The sequence below is a fragment of the Puntigrus tetrazona genome, chromosome 6 (assembly GCF_018831695.1).
Source record: "Puntigrus tetrazona isolate hp1 chromosome 6, ASM1883169v1, whole genome shotgun sequence".
Taxonomy (NCBI): domain Eukaryota; kingdom Metazoa; phylum Chordata; class Actinopteri; order Cypriniformes; family Cyprinidae; genus Puntigrus; species Puntigrus tetrazona.
The window spans coordinates 11,243,094-11,260,168 of NC_056704.1; the positions used below are offsets into that span (position 1 = coordinate 11,243,094).

The window sequence follows — 17,075 nt, forward strand, 5'->3', positions numbered from 1 at the left end:
ATGGCCGTAGTTTGCTGTAAGGGGTAGGTTTAGGTATAGGACAATAAAATCATTACGTCAATTCACAAAAACAAAGATGTATGTGTGTGTAAATGTACAGTATTTGTGAAAATTAAATATAAATGTAAAAAGTTAAAACATGCATAAACATGCCTAAAATGTGTACTTTTTATGACTAACACACATCCACGCATGCACACACACAACTAACATTTCTTTATTAATAATAATAATAATAATAATAATAATAATTTTAGGTAACACTTTATTTTTCGCGGCTACACCTATTAGTTGCTTATTAGCATGCATATTACTAGAATATTTAGCCATTTATTAGTGCTAATTAAGCATAATTCCTTATTTTTCCATGACCTTAATCTACACACCTAATTCTACTCAATACCTAAACTTAACAACTAACTTCTTTCTTTCTTTCTTTCTTTCTCAGATTTACAGCAGTACTGTGGTGGTCATGTTTTTCTTTTCACCCCTGTTGCTAAATTTTATTTGTTAATATTACACTTATGTAAAACTAACCTCATGTTACATTTAACAACATTTCAGATTCGTGGACAATAAATGCTCACTCACCCAAACACTGAAAATGGTTGCAAACCTTTGTCATATTAATTATTCCATAAAGAGCCACGCTGTTCATGCAGATAAGACACCAAAACTCACAATAAATCTGTAAACTTGAGAGAGCTGCCACAACTTGCCGAGCATTCTGCTGGGATTGAATATTACATGAGCCCTGAATAAATGAGGGCAGGCTGGGATTTAGCACAGATTCAAATAGCGCCCCGTCTCAAAGTATAGTGTCGGGTGCCACAGAAGATATAGCTGTTAAGGATGAGAAATTGGGTGCGTAAGCACTACTGGCAAGCTTGATTAGTCTCATGGCAAACAATTTAGCGAGGGGGCATAATCACAGAGCTTAGACTCATTTAGAAAGCCTGTTGGCTCCCAGCTGAACAATGTCGCTGCCCGCTGCATCCGAAGCATGGTGATGCCCACATTCTCGCGCTGACACGACTGACAGAAAAGTTGAGCTGCATGCGATGATGATCCCACACTTCACCCTCCCCCTCGAACGCCAAACCCACAGCACACACAAAAAAAAAATTAGTCTTTGCTAACGTGTCGGGGCACGGTATCCGAAATGTCTTAAACGTCTTTGTATTTCGTTGCCTGTTTGTTAGCAGGGTTTGGAGTCATTTCGAAGAAATATAGCATTATTTTGCAGCACAAAATAACATGTCACAAATTGTGAGGTGTGTGTGCGTTTCAGATCTGTGCTAGTTAAACGATTGGCCCTGTAAACACGAGCATACGTGAGCATATGTTAGCATGTCTTATTTTGGTCAAGGCTGCATATGTTTCTCTCTGCCTGCTGGAGTCTGATTATCATTCCAATCAGTAGAGGCGGGCAGAGTCACATTAATTTGTAGTAATTAATAGCACTGAGGCATCTGACAGCGCATGTTAACGAGAGCCTTTGATTGTTTGGATCACTAACTGCCGCTCCTCTTGTTTGCATCACCTCCAAGGAATTTGTAATATCAAAGCGTAGCGCTATCTGATACTTGTCAAAATGCAATTTATAAAAGTTTAATTCTTTTATTGATTTAGTTTGGGTTTGATGCCTGCAGTGTCAGCTCCCCTGGTAGAACTTAGTGGATTCAAATGCTTGTCACCAGCACAGCCTCCTTTTTACTGAGAACAATTGCCATAGGCCAGCCCAACAGGCATGGTTTAATTGCCATTAATTAAAAGCATAAATCTTTTTTTCTTCGCTGGCTCTGCTCTTAAACAGGGCTTTACGTAGCTGTTTTTTCCCCCCTGCGCTTGTCAGAATCCCTTCTGGCTAGTGAAGGTTAACCCCCCCCCTCCCGATTCCCTCCGCCTCCCTCCACTCACCAGACGTTTCTGAAATCATCTTTTTAGCGTGCTCCTCTGCATGATATGATGTGAAGTGTGAGTGGTGCAGTGATATTTAGTAAACCGGCTTCTTGCTTTATTGCGGTATAATGAGGTCAAATGAATCCCCTTGTACGCATGCTTAGATGCCTCCTCATTTCAAATGCCTTCTGACAGCTAGTAAAACAGCCGGCAAACACAACACCGGCTCCCAGAGAGAGTGGACATTAGAAAAACATTGCTGAGGCGAAAAAGTGCAAATTCACTTCCTTTTCTTTGCCCTTCCCTTTAATAAAATATTTCCCTTTTTTTAACATTCCCTGCACCGCCATTTTTCGTGGTTTTTGGCATATATATATATTATATTATCCATCCATCCATTTTACAGCATCCTGGTCTGTTAGTAAGGAAGCACCCTGGACGGTTGACCTGTGTGTTACAATAATTTTTAATCCAATTAATTTTTTCACCATATATGTTTTACAGGATTTAGCTAAATTTGCCTTGCAATAATTGGCTTCCTTTCAAATGATAAGTGTGAATCTGAATTAAATTAGCCATACCCTACATGATCTTGAACTGGATTTTAAATCGAACAAGATGAAGAATTTACTGAATTGTAATTTTTTTTTTTTTAAAAAAAGCAGTGCATTTTGGGAAAAGTAAGCGTTCTGTCATTGGTCTATCTATCTATCTATCTATCTATCTATCTATCTATCTATCTATCTATCTATCTATGTATCTATCTATCTATCTATCTATCTATCTATCTATCTATCTATGTATCTATGTATCTATCTATCTATCTATCTATCTATATATCTATCTATCTATCTATCTATCTATCAAACTACAGTTGTATAAATTTATACTTAAAATTTAGACTTTAAATTTATAGTTCTATACATTTAAATTTAATTAAAAGATTTTGCATCCTGGTTGCTATATCTCGGTGCTTATTTAACGAAGGTGATGAATGAGCATGAATGTCATGTGATGTTAAAGTGTGTGTGTGTGTGTGTGTGTGTGTGTGTGTGTGTGTGTGCATAGATGTACTTCAAGGGTGCAATTAGTCTTCACTATAGATGATCAACTGCCATTGTCATGTCAAAACAAATTTTGTCTTCCTTTGAAAGCTTACTGACGTCGCCCATGGCTGTTAACCGAGATTCAGACACAAATTCTCTGTCATCGCATCGGCGACCGTCGAGCCGTTTACGCATGTTAGTCACTGCCACATCTGGTGGCTTTCGCAGTTATTTCCTGAACAAGAGGGTCCCGCACAGCCCCTGGTGCTGGATTAAAAACAGCGACAGCAGCAAAGCCCGGCTCCAGGACACCAGGAGAGCAACGAGCATAAATATGCAGCAGATCAGGCGGTCAGTTTAGCCAGATCGATAGTAGCCCACATGCACTCCAAACAAACGTCTTAAGCGGATGCCGTATTGCTTAATTGGGAGCTTTGCAGACCAGACTCAGGCACATCCGTACCCCATGATTAAGTCCCTGGAAACCGACCGTGAGGATTTTTGCAAACTAATGTGTTTGCTCGCCGTTTTCATTTGCAAGATAGCCACAGCTCTAACCTGTCAATTTGACCTGCATAGCGTAACACTTTAGAGCTAATACCCAAGGTCCTTTACTCACTTGACTCAACACAGACAATGTATATTCTCAAAGCAACATGCACACGCTGCCAAGGACACATTCATCCTTATTCTCGCAGTTGCTATGAAGTGTAGAGGAAGTTCCAATTAGAATTAAAATAAGCTCCTTTAACGGTCTCTTAAATTGACAACTGAACAATGATTTTTCGTATTGGTATCTGTCAGAGGTCTGGGAAAATCCTCAGTTGATAAGGCCCAACGCTTCCAATTAGGAGCTGAGCAGGACCTTATGCAGTAATGATTTCCAGCTCCCTAAAGATGTGGTGTGGACACTTATTGCAAATTACTGACAAAAAGCTACACCGTATTGATGAGAAGGAGAACAGCCAGCACTCCATGTTCCCATCTGGAGGGCGAGTAACGAGGAGAAACCGTAGGAGAGGCCTCCCCCTTTTTCTCCCTCCTTCCTCCTCTTACTTTGCTTGACCATAGTGAGCATGGCCCTGCTGGTACGACAATGCTGACAATACTGTCCATTCAATGAAGCGCAAAAGATTGGGAGTATTATCATTTGTGGTGGTTCTGCCTATATAAAAATAACACTGTGTTTCATTGTGAAAAGATATACAAAACAATGTGTAAACTGGCAAACAGCAAATGGCTCATTTTGAATTATTGCATTAGAGGTGAACCCTGTAGAGCAAGAATCGTTTGTTCAGCGCTCTTTGTGACAATAAATCATTTGCACTATCACATATCTGTCTATAAATCCATAGTTAACTGAAGTTACCAAAAGCTGATTGATACACAGTAAATAGTGGTAACCTGCTCTTTCTACTTGACCTCGTGTATTTAATAGTCACATGCAAAATAATCATTGTGTTTATATATATATAAATGCACACACATGCAGCATATTTTTTCATATGCATTTTATACATGCATATATATAATTATTGGTCAGGAAAATACTACTTGCATAAATAGTTAATTGCATTATAAATTCACCTGTGTGAGCGAAATGAGGTTGAATTTGAATAACTTGTTGGCTGCTGCTTAGATGCACTTTTTTTGGTGAAAATTTGTCTGAACTTCTATCGTACCTGTGCTTCTTTGAGATAAAAAGTCCTGTCTCCCTTTGATATTCACCATCCTTATGTCAGAGTGAGTGACAGCTTGGCTGACAGGGCGGGTAGAATTCTTGAAATTGCCAGTGAAAATCCTTCTTTGTCACAATCTTTCGCCCTGGGCTGTAGGTGTCAGAGACAAGAGCCCAACTGCTTTATGCCAAATGTTTATCAAAGCTACTGATTAAATGCTTTGCTCATCGTATTTTAGTGCAGTAAAGATCAAATACCCTGCCCAACCCTGGAAAGCAACTAAACTTCAGAGAGAGAGAGAGAGAGAGAGAGAGAGAGAGAGAGAGAGAGAGAGAGAGAGAGAAATCTGCACGTTATACAACACATAAATACTTTTGTTCAATACATGACCATTGCCTGCAATGTTTCGCCACACAACAGCCTGAGATCTGTTGTTTTTCCCACCTCCCTTCATCTATACGTTCACTCGATCCGTCCCATCTTCTCATGGCGGCCTTTTTCTCGCTGGAGGTAAAACGTCTGACCCTCGTGGTCAGTGCCATGACGGCTTCCTCTGGTCGCAGCTCTGTGTTTTGTTTCAAAAAGGCAGTGCAGTGCGGGCGAGTGAGTGCCCTGCAGTGGCAAGCCTGGGGCCATGTCAGCCTCAGCTGCTCCATCACCAGGAGACTGGCCTAACATCTCCTGACTGCACTTTGCTGTGTTTCCCTGATACGGTCATATCACATCTGCCCACTCTCCTGTGACAGAACCAGCACTTCCAACTTTAAACATTTTGCAGCTATCTCCACCTTCCCGGTATTCAGCTGTATATGAACGATGTTTGGACATATTTCCCACAGCCACTGTAAGCCGATATTAGGTACCAGAGCCAGTTACAACTTCTGGTTCTCCTTCTTCTTCTTTTTTTTCTTTCTCTCCAGTCGGTGAGAACTAGGCCCGCAGCCCTCCTCACCCCCCCTTTCCAGCAGCTCTTCCTCCTCCTCACCACTGCATTTGAATTTCCAGATAATAGGCTTTGACTTCTGGCTGCACGTTTATAGGTCTTTTCATGTTATCTGCTTAGCTCATAGCATGGAGCTCAAGAACACAGACTCCCTGTGACAGGCCAGCCAGTCAGCCAGGCAGGCCTGTCAGGAGCTCTCATACACTAATGATTTCCCTTTAGTCTATTTTCTGTCTCATTGGCCGTTTCCTTCAAAAACAAAATTGCTCATTTAAATTCTCATGCCTGGGGCATTTTGGTCTTCAAATATTGTTGGAAAGTGAAAGGATTAGGCAAAATATGGTTTTTTAAAATGTTAATATATTTTCTGGTTCACTTTCTCCTCTGAGGCCAATTAGGGAATTTCTGCTGGCTGCATTAATGTCAAACTGACATTCCCAGCTATAATTACACTGTGCTTGAAACCTAACTTTCACTTGTAGGTAGATGAGTGTGCTTGGCAGTGACATGGAGACTCACTCCGCCAGCTTTTGATCATTTAATCATTGCTTTGCTTCCCCCCCCCTCTCTTTTTTCACCCCTGCTCCCGCTCATTGATGATTTCACCTTTATTTTCGGTGTTGCAAAATGCAGTGTTATCTCTCATTACTCGCGCCAGTGTTTTGCCGGGGTTCATTAGTGACGTTCGTTCTGCTCCCTTCAGGTGCAGCAGCCATATGCACACTGTTTACCCGCTTGATTCTCAATTTACATTGCGTTGTCTGGTGTTGTTGCCGTGTTTCTTCTCTCGCGCGCGGTGGGCACCTAAAAGTGAACGGGCAGACGTGGGTTATAATGAACGTAAACGTTCTTGACAGGCGGTCGTCGTCTCCTTCCTCCCTGCCAACTGTCGCTTAGCTGCTGTGGTTACGATACACGACTCTCAAAACAAAAACAATACGGGTTAATATGGGTTGTACGTGCATTATATAAGGGAAAACATTTTTTTTTGGTAATTGCGTTTAATATCACTTACTCGTGTAGCCTATACAGATCGCATTTTAAATTAAAAGTTTTAGGCAAATGGTGATTTGTGTAGGCTATGGTGGCTAAAACAAATGTATGGAATAATGTCTATAGGTCACTGTTGCGTGCACGTTATTAAAAGCACATTGCATAACCTTTATTATTATTAATATGCGAATTCGTCTCTGAGCAGACATTTTTACATGCAGCTATTTACAGTGCGCAAGGTTTCGTTTCGCTTTATTTAACGGTTTTGTTTAAAAAAAAGGGCAGCGAAAAAGCACAGTCTGTGAATATTAGCATTAGCTAAATAAACTCACAATTACCAATTCGCACTAATTCGTTTATTTTTATTTTTTAAAGGTGGCAATAAATGCACAGCACAGCAGAAAGGCATACGCATAAGTCGATTTTTTTAATTTCAAATTAAAAGTATCAAAATAACTTTTGAAATTTAAAAAGAGCCTATCGTGCGTTGTTTTGTAAAAAAAAAAAAAAAAAAAAAAAAAAAAAAAGCTGGGTCCGCCATAGGTGCCGAACTAATTTTGGATGACAGCGCTGAAGACCTCCAGCAAACACACAGATAGGCCTATCCCCGATTTAGCCTCCAAACATTCTGTCAGTGCCGATGCCTATCACTGTAATAACGTGCGAACGGTTTTAAATCCGACTAAAGCAGCGCCGGACAATCTCAATCTGGCTTTTGTTGCTTTGAAAGGAAATCATTTTCGCGTCTTGCTCAATTGCTCGCTCGGCCCTTGAGCGATGCGCGGCGTTCACACCCACCGCCCGCTCGTTTCCCTCTCCCCCTCTTCTGTCTTATTTCCTCGTGATTTTTTGCGCTTTTAGACTTCAGGTAATAGGAAATGGCGTTGACCCCTCCTGATCCCCCGATTACCTTTGTGAAGCGTGCACGCGCCACGGAATCACACGTCACGAGGCGGCTCGATGCCATCAGCACGGATCAATCACGCGCTCAGCCGCGCGCAGGAATGCAGCTCGCGGACACGGTCAGAGCCAGCCGCGGCCCGCGCTGATTGACAGCTCTGGTAATTAGGTGATCGTAAAGACCCTTCTGACTGCTGGAACAACGTTGTCAGGGCCGGTCTGTGGCCGGAGCGCACAAATCAATGTGCTTTCCTTGAGCAAACACTATGGAGCAGAACAGAAAAACTAACAAAGAGACGCGGTGTGGGGATGGGCACGCACGGGACGCATGTGTCACCGTCGCTTACTAAAATTTACATTGCGCTTCTTGGATGGATTGCTGCTTTACGTAAACAAAACGAGACAGAGACTTCTCCGATGACACTCCACGCGCCATCCATCCCCGTCTCTCGCGTTTTAACATTTGATTCGGGTGTTAAATTAAAACTGTAATTGATGTTCATCTAGGCCACGGGCCCCTCCGTGTCCTTCTCCTAGGCTTATTATTTCCCCTCCTTGTTTGCCTTTGGATTAATACTAGCTGCACTTCAAATTAAACTTGAATGTCACATGTTTTATTACAGTGTAAATTCAAGCACTGTTGAGAGGAAGAGAGGGGGGGATACTGTTAAGATCTAGTAAAAACTGTAATATTGGGATCCTGAAAGCCACTGCTGTAAATGTCACAGCTCACGGAGAGCGCCAACCTTCCGCGCGAGAGCTTCTAAAATAACATTTCCTGTTGAATTTTGACTTTCATAACAATTTTGCGTTAGCCTTTTCCTGTCCGCTCAAATAGAAATGTTAGACATGTTTATAGAGAGCCGGCTAATTTGTCTTCTGTCAGACCCACGATTCTATGATTAAAAATGCATTTCTGTCCAATGCTGTCCCCGCTCAGCCGCAGCGCTAGTCCAATACGGTGCGTCCTTTACAGCCTGCTTTTATCAGACTTGCAAATGAAGGTATTAATGCTCAACACTTCAGCGGAAATAGTTGTATATAAATATAATTATCTGCACGACATGCACGGTGTGGATGTCTTCAATAACAAGTGGCTTCGATAAAATGGCATGTCGCATATAAATGCAATGTAACGTAAATAAAGTACGCAGTATATTTTGTATTAGCGTCTCTTTTTGATTGCGTTCCTCTAATAAACGCCCCGATTCGATTAATTCAATCAATTTTCATAGATTTATACTAGCCCATACTATACTCATTTACAACTCGGTAAACATCGTGGTTCAGATTATTATATATATATATATATATATATAGATATATATATAGATTTTTTTTATAGATTTTTAAATTATTGATGGATGAGGGCCTTTTGTGGTAGGCTATTTAAATTGCATATCTTAAAATTAAGTATTTTATTTAAAAACCTATAGGCGTACAGGTGTCAAAAAGGCTATATTATATTTAATACAGTTTGCGTTCATCAGATCAGTTAAAATCAGTAACTGATTTTATTAGTATTCACGCCCCACCATATATATATATATATATATATATATATATATATATATATATATATATATATATATATATATATATATATATATATATATACTATATATAATATATATATATATATATATATATATATATATATATATATATATATATATTCAACTTGTTTTTGTTTCAGTGATATGTCTTTTTCAGTGCATTCGGAGATTATTTATTAGATTCATATTTTGCATTTACGTTTGATAAATGCCTATGGAGACCGTGCACGGAGTAGAGCATACAACGCGGTGGAGAAACCTGTGTGTCTGCAAACAGCGCGAGGCCTTCAGCATTCACGAGGTGACAGATTCAACAGAAAGCCGCGAGGGGAATCAATACAAGCGCAAACTACAATTTCTCCGTCCGATCATCGACCATCATCCCCGGCTGATCAGACGATACCCCGACTGGTTGTATTCAATTTGTTCCAGCGGCGCCCTTAAACCCAATAAAGCGATTGATTGAGGCTCAATGAGTTGCTGCAATTAGTGAACTGTTAATGAACATGCTGCTGGAGTCTCATGAGATTGACTGGCGTGTTCAACCATCGCTTTGATTTTCTTCAACGGAAAGACATACATTGCCAATAGATCGTTTTCACATATCTTGGGGCAAAACGCATTTTTACCCCTCTAACTCAATTAGCAAATTCGAATATATAGCAAGGGCAAGCGATTATTACGTGGCCGAATAAGTGTAGCCTGTGCAGAAAAATCTAAAACGTTTTTAAAATAAACTTTTTGCCTGTTAATATAATGCATTTAATTGCGACTGCAAAATTAGGTATTAGATATTGCCTATGTTCATTAAAATCGGTTCAGAGCACAACCTCGCGGTATTTGTCTTAACTGTTTTATGCAACCACCTCAGATATTCAAGACGCCTATTTAGGCGTTAAGATGAACCTGGCTCGAGGTAGGCTGAAACTTAACGTCGGCATGTGTACACACAAGAGGTTTTGCCCTGCATTAACCAGCAATCTTCGAGATTATTGACAGGAGCTCTGAGATAGCTCTGTCGCCGCCTAGCGTTATCACCGGGAGCCTGTGAAACTATGTCGGGGAGCGCGTGCTATAGGCTGCAAGAATTTACCAATTAGCCACGACTTAAATAATTATTTCAGTTCAGTACCGAACGCAGGCATTTTAAGAATGACAAGCTAACAAGCCGAGCGCATTAATTATATATTTCACTATCAGACACTATCGCACACGGATGCGCGGCGTCGTACATTTTCGTCGTTGTAGTTTTCAGTAACCACATTTGCAGAAACTTCTAAACGCACACTGTTAGCCTGCTGTTATGTGTAACAGGTCAGCTATCAGCACGGCGAGAACAATTAAACAACTGCGCATTGATAAATAAAATGTTTTTGCGTCTCCAGCACGGTCATGCAAATCAGTATGAATTATTAAACAGACCGAACATTTAAAAGAGTTTGTTGAGGTCCCCGATTTTATACGAATAGAGGGAACGCGTGCGAAAAACGAACATGCTGAGGTATATATTGTCTTTGCGAAACATATTGTCCAGGAATCATTTACAACAAAATCAGACAGGCGCTAATAATAACAGTCTGCGTAATAAATAACAGCGCGTAATTACGGCATGTTAATTGCTAATACTAATAAAAACAAATCTATCAACATATGTAAACACGTAAAACCGTTTTATATTAAAAAAAAAAAAAAAAACATTTATTTCCTTTTGGTGAAAGAAATTAAAGCGGCGCGCGCAACGAACCTAAAATGAAGACTCCCGCGTCGCTCGGCTAAATGAAAGAGGTTAAAGGATCTCAGCTCGGTCCGTTACGGGAGGAGGTTTGGGAGCGCGGTGGAGGGATCCACGGAACGCTGCAGCCTGATACGAGCAGCTCTCGGTCCGTCTGATGGAGAACATGCGAGCCGTCAGACACCTCCATGTATATCGCATCATCATCATCATCATCATCCTCCTCTCAGTGTAAATCTACGCGCGTAAAACTCACAATTAACAAATAAAAGTCGTGCATTAAAGAGCGCTGCGAGATAATCAACAATTCTTCCCCCACTGCTGTTTAACGACAGGCATTCATATAAATTCGTTGTCGTTTAATTTTTGCTCACAAGTCTGAAAACATTTCTACCTAACGCACTTTGTCTTTCTCCCGAACAGGCGAAGTGAACGAAATGAAGCTGATTTATGAATCCAGAGTAGGCCCTGGGTTTATTTAGAAGAAATCGGGGGAAGATGCGAGTCGGGCATATGTCATGTACGATATTCGCCATCGTTTCATTCCCTTGAGCTGTTTAGAATCAGCGCTTTCACTCAAAGGCCCTGACACACACAATGACTATCAGCTCGACACGGCCTTATTTCTCTAGCACGTTTCACTGGCTGTGCTCTTAAAAGAATAAATGACACGATTTTGTTTTGCCAATAGGGATTATTATTGTGTTTTTTTATGGAGAAAAATAAACGGGGGAAAAAAAGGGGGCAAAACAAAACAAAACAAACTGATACAAAGCGTTTGCGATGAATGAACGTTAAACTAGCGATACATTTATTAAACAAAGTTCGGAATTGAATTAATAAACACTTTTGATGCCCTTAACGCGTCGAATTGCATTTTATCTGAAAGATGGGATGGTATCGCTGAGTAAACGATTGGTCGGTCGCTGGAGAATATTAGCGAACTGTAGCATACTTCTGTGATTATTTTGAGGAGTAATTTCCCGCCGTCGTTGTTGTTTGTTACTGTGTGGTAATTAGTTTTAGCATCGAGCGACGCGTGTAACGCGCCCAAAATGATGTAAAGTGTTACCGTAAACGTATTTTGTCTAATGAAGACGCCGTCTGAGACGTTATAGCGGAGGGAAGGTTTCAAAAGAGCGTCGCGGAATCAATGAGCGCTTCTAAAGTGTAATGATGAAGTAAAAATCGCTGATTGGACGGACGCGTGACCCCGTAGCCAATGAGAGGAGAGATGGGGAGCACGAGGAGCGCGTTATAATAAAGGAGAAAATATGACGTCAATATAGGAAGTCATTGTAGAGCAACACTACAACGATTAGTGGCAAAAGGGAGCGTGATGTCGAGGAGTTAGAGCATCCCAATCTCTCCACACCTCAACTTTGAAAGAAAGTTCAATAACCATAACAAAAGGACGTGGACTACACAGACCCACTCGCTTTCCACGTTTCACCTTGAATGTAACAACATCTTGGAGCGCAGGCTATGTTTCTGTTTTTCTTTGCGTAAGTGCAAGGATTTTTTTTTGATTCGCGCGTAATGTTTGTTTTGTACTTTTCGGGGCTTTTTTAATCGTTCCGTCGGTCCGGTTAAGTTTTTTTCTTCTTCTTCCTCTTACAAAATTGCGCAGGAAAGTTGTTATGAAGACGACTTAAGTGCTCCTCTTTTTCTTGTACTATGGAAGGATCCAGTGGGTCTAGTTTCGGAATAGACACTATTTTGTCCACGACCAATTCTGGCAGCTCGGTACTGATGAACGGAGATTTTCGCCTCGGTGACGGTAACAGAACAGCGGATTTCAGGAGCCAGGCGACCCCGTCACCATGTTCGGAGATAGACACTGTGGGAACAGCCCCCTCGTCCCCGATCTCGGTTACGATGGAGCATCCCGAGCCGCATCTGGTCCAAGACAGCCTTCAGCATCACCATCACCATCATCATCACAGTCAGGCTCAGAGTTTGCAGCTTTCACCCCAGCCTCATCCGCTCGGTCAGGCCGGCTGTGCCCCCAGGACTGCCACCTCCTCCTTTCTAATCAAAGACATTTTGGGCGACAGTAAACCGCTAGCAGCGTGCGCTCCTTACAGCACCAGCGTACCATCCCCGCACCACAGCCCCAAAACAGAGAGCGGAACCGCCCCGGACGGCATCAGGCCCAAACTAGAGCAAGATGAGAACAGAAGCAAACTGGACAAAAGAGATGACATGCAGAGCGATTTAAAATGTAACGGTAAGAGTGCGTTCTCCTCGCGAATAAGCCTAAACGCGTGATAAAACCCTGGGTACACTTTTGGTCATGAAACGAAATCGGACGAGTTTGAAATAACTCGTTACGTTGTACTTAATTATTCGCACAGTAGCGTGAACATCGCATCGCACGGCGACAGCAGCAACGACCACTGGCTAAAAAAAAAAAAATACATTTAAAAGTTTTACGCGTTGTTTATTGTCGCGAATCCACGCGCGAGTTTAAATGAGATCTTTTGTGTCGCGGGAGCGCATAGAATTACGGAGTTCGTTACAATTAATCGGTCGCGCGGCGTTAAATGAAACGATCGAATAAAACGGGGTTTTGGACAAAACGGACGTGTAACAATTAACGTCGTGTTGTGACGGCTCGAACATCGCGCGGCAGCCTACAGCGGTGCATTGGTACAAAATACCCGTTTTTGCTTATTATCTATACAAATAAAAAAAAACGACGTCCTTATCAAAGCCAAATAAAATGCTTTGTTTTGTTTTGTTGTTTTTTTGTATCCGTGTTTACAGAAATAACCAGTATTGCAATACAATAACAATATCGGTAGCTGGTCACTGAGGTTATTCTCTGATATTAGCATAACAGATGTAAAGGCTGGTGAATTTTGCCCGGTGTGGGATCCTCCCTAGTGAGTCAATTAGAGAGATTATTGTTCTTCCTTGAGGGGGGATCACGGAGCCCTGCAAAAACTGCTACAAATAGAGATAGATTGACATATCGATCGTGCTCGCTTTGCTGTAATATTTTCGCCTACATACGAGCGACCTCATTTATTTGGGAGATAAATATGTATATTTTTGCATACCTGTTTTTTTGTTTTTGTTTTTGTTTTGTTTTGTTTTTTTCTAAAGACCCCGGCTCTCGCGTTGGTTTCTGCTAATACCTGAACGAAACAATCAGACCCGAGCAGGCGCGTGTAATCGAGGCCTACAGCCGTCGCAAGTCGCCAAAATAAACGTTTTAAACAGCAGCCTAAATTATTAGCCCGGAACGCGGAAACTCGTTCAAGCGTACAGACACGAACGGCCTGTTTCATGATAGCTTTTGTACTCATTTGGTTTTTATTTGACCGAACTTCTTCAGGGGCGAAAGAAGAGGGCGATCGGGAAATTTCTAGCTCGAGAGACAGTCCGCCGGTCCGCTCGAAAAAACCTCGCAAAGCGCGGACGGCCTTCTCCGACCATCAGCTGAACCAGCTGGAGCGCAGCTTCGAAAGACAGAAATACCTCAGCGTTCAGGACCGAATGGACCTGGCAGCGGCCCTAAACCTCACAGACACACAAGTCAAAACTTGGTATCAAAACCGACGGTAAGTTTCCATATTACCATATTATTGCGTTTAAATCTAAAACTTTTGAGATGCTTTGCATTGTATTATTATGCGTTAGTTGCTGTTTTGCGTATACACACGTTTTAGGTTTATAATTAATAATAATAATAATAATTATTATTATTATTGGTATTATTAAGCGAGCTTTTAAATGGGCGAAACTAAATGTATGACCAAATCATTTCAATATTTTCTCTGAAATTGTTTTGAAACAATTTGTTCATGAACAACGCTGCTTGAAAATGTTCTGCTACATCATTTTTCATTTTTAAACAATGCTCACAGGCCTGTATGTATTCGTTCGTTTTTATCGTAGCTATATTTATGCAACGGGTTTTCGTCGTGCTGATTAATGGGATTAATTCTAAACGGATCGGTGATGACGATTTCGCCCGATTTAACGGAAAATAAAACGTGGGGAGAACGTTTTATCAGTTATCGTTATTCTGATATATTTTACACGGCATTTCGGGCTGACGGTTTTATTGAAACGATGTGCATGTGATCGGTTTTGTAGCAGAATCCAACATCCTTGAACAATCTGGTGCAGAAGGAGCCATGTGGAGAGTTTAATAATTGATTTCTTGTATTTTGATCTCATTACAGGACGAAATGGAAGAGGCAGACGGCTGTCGGATTAGAACTGCTGGCTGAAGCTGGAAATTATTCGGCCTTACAGAGAATGTTCCCATCTCCGTATTTCTATCACCCGAGTTTATTAGGCACCGTGGACAGCACGACAGCGGCCGCCGCCGCCGCTGCCATGTACAGCAGCATGTACCGGACTCCGTCCACGCCGCATCCATCTCTCCAGAGACCGCTCGTCCCCAGAGTGCTCATTCACGGCTTGGGGCCCGGGGGACAACCGGCACTGAACCCGATAGCAAACCCAATACCGGGCACACCGCATCCCCGGTAAAACGAAAAGACGCGGAGAGACAAATGCATCACACGTGATGTGACAGACTGCGCTGAACTTTCACGAGACGCATTTTTTCCCCCCCTCCGACGCCGAGAGACGATTTTATCGAAGAAAAAAGATGTATTATTTAATATGGACCATTTCTGACGTATAGGCCAAACTAAACCAGACGAGCCTGTGACCGTGACAGTAAAAGGACTGTTCATTGTCAGATTGTTTGTTTTGTCTTTTTTTGGTACAAATACACTAGTACATACGCTTATAAAGTTTATTAGATTTAAAGAAAGGTGAAATAAAGACAAAATGATAAAAAAAAGAGATAATGTCAGACGCTTTCTCTTGAAAGGGGGCCGCGCTCACTAATTTAACAGGACCTTTTTGGGGCTGTTTTGCTGATTAAGTTTAAAATTCGATTCTATCAGTTACATAGAGATACATTATAGTTGATGGTTTTTAGCACGTGGATTTTATTTGATTTTAAAAATAAATAAATAGACACGTAATTGAATTTAAATGATATTTGCGTTAATTTTAATTAAAAACCGACAATTTAATTTTAAAATACATTTTCTAGCATACATGGCTAAATTGTAGTTCTTTCCGGCACGTGTATATGATGCAACATAACACCAGTTTAGGAGGACATAACAAATCCTGTGTTGTTTTGGTATGTTTGTATATATATATATATATATATATATATATATATATATATATATATATATATATATATATATATATATATATATATATAAAGCAAAATAGGATTTGTTTGTCCACTGTAATATATGTTAGCCCATATAAGCTACTTTTTAGGGAGCACCATAAGTTCTTTGTAAACTCTTTAAGCCCGTCTCAGCTCATTAGCATAGGCGTGTATTGAAGTCAGGCTCGGGACCGGTCTGCTATTTGAGAATGGATGGTTTGACGCGTTTGCTCTGGGAACGGAGAGGCTGCTCCCGGTCTGGCAGCTGTTCTGTGGGAGAAGCGGCGCGGACAGACAGCAGGCGCGAGCCTTCTCAGCGTGAGGGAACCAAAAGAAACATTTCACATAAACAATCATAAACCTCCGTGGAGATTGATATCCGCTATTCGTCGTTCGTGCGACGCTTAGGACAACGCCGCGAAGGACCCGATCGCGCGGAAACCCGCTTTCTCCGTTTAGCCTAATTTAAAACGGTTTATGCGTAAATATTTTTCTTTCGTTCTCGGGTCGTGCTGTAGTAACGCCGAGCTAATGAACGGAAAGCTCTCAGCGAGGGGATGTGTGTAAACGCGGTCTAAAAAGAACAAAAGGAATTTTAAATAAGAGGCGATGCCGATTCGAAACGAGAAACGCAGGCTAGCATATAAACACATAACACACGGCCGCAATGTTTAGTACTGCAGCACAAAACCCGCCATTATAGTTATAGAAACTCATAGGCCCGCTCTCTTGGTCAGTATTACGATTTAAAGAAATTAGAAAGATATAAACCAAACGTAAGCATGCGTAATCACGTGGGTTTTCTCAGGGGAACGTAATTAAGTGAACATTACAATGCTTTTCTTTTTTGAGCATGATAACATCCCCTGGAGGACTGAATAGACTGCAGGATCGAATAGCCTCGGGGCGCGTTTGTTTGGGTTCCTCTAATTGGAGAACAGGCCGCTGATTTCTGCGCTGCTAAATTCTTATTAAAGCCAAGTTGACCTTTGCTATGCGGTTTGAAACAATATGAGACGGGCACGCCGGTACACGTCTTACATTTTCTCCGTGATAGGAAAATACAAAAAAAAAAAAAAAAAGGGGCAATTCAGGACTGCCTCAAA

At 41.3% G+C, this 17,075-nt stretch overlaps 1 protein-coding gene across 1 annotated transcript; it reads left to right on the forward strand.

Moving 5' to 3' along the window:
* Positions 1–11,515: 11,515 nt before the first annotated feature.
* Positions 11,516–15,474, forward strand: barhl2 (BarH-like homeobox 2). Its single transcript, XM_043241236.1, has 3 exons — positions 11,516–12,981; positions 14,095–14,320; positions 14,948–15,474. The coding sequence occupies exons 1-3, from the start codon at positions 12,429–12,431 to the stop codon at positions 15,258–15,260; spliced, it is 1,092 nt and encodes a 363-aa protein (XP_043097171.1). The 5' UTR covers positions 11,516–12,428; the 3' UTR covers positions 15,261–15,474.
* The last annotated feature ends 1,601 nt before the right edge of the window (positions 15,475–17,075 follow it).

Excerpts from the sequence above, each read along its gene's own strand:
- barhl2 (XM_043241236.1), top strand. The coding sequence starts at position 12,429 with ATGGAAGGATCCAGTGGGTCTAGTTTCGGAATAGACACTATTTTGTCC. Across the intron at positions 12,982-14,094 it reads GAGCGATTTAAAATGTAACG|GGGCGAAAGAAGAGGGCGAT; the intron begins GTAAGAGTGCGT and ends GAACTTCTTCAG. Across the intron at positions 14,321-14,947 it reads ACTTGGTATCAAAACCGACG|GACGAAATGGAAGAGGCAGA; the intron begins GTAAGTTTCCAT and ends ATCTCATTACAG.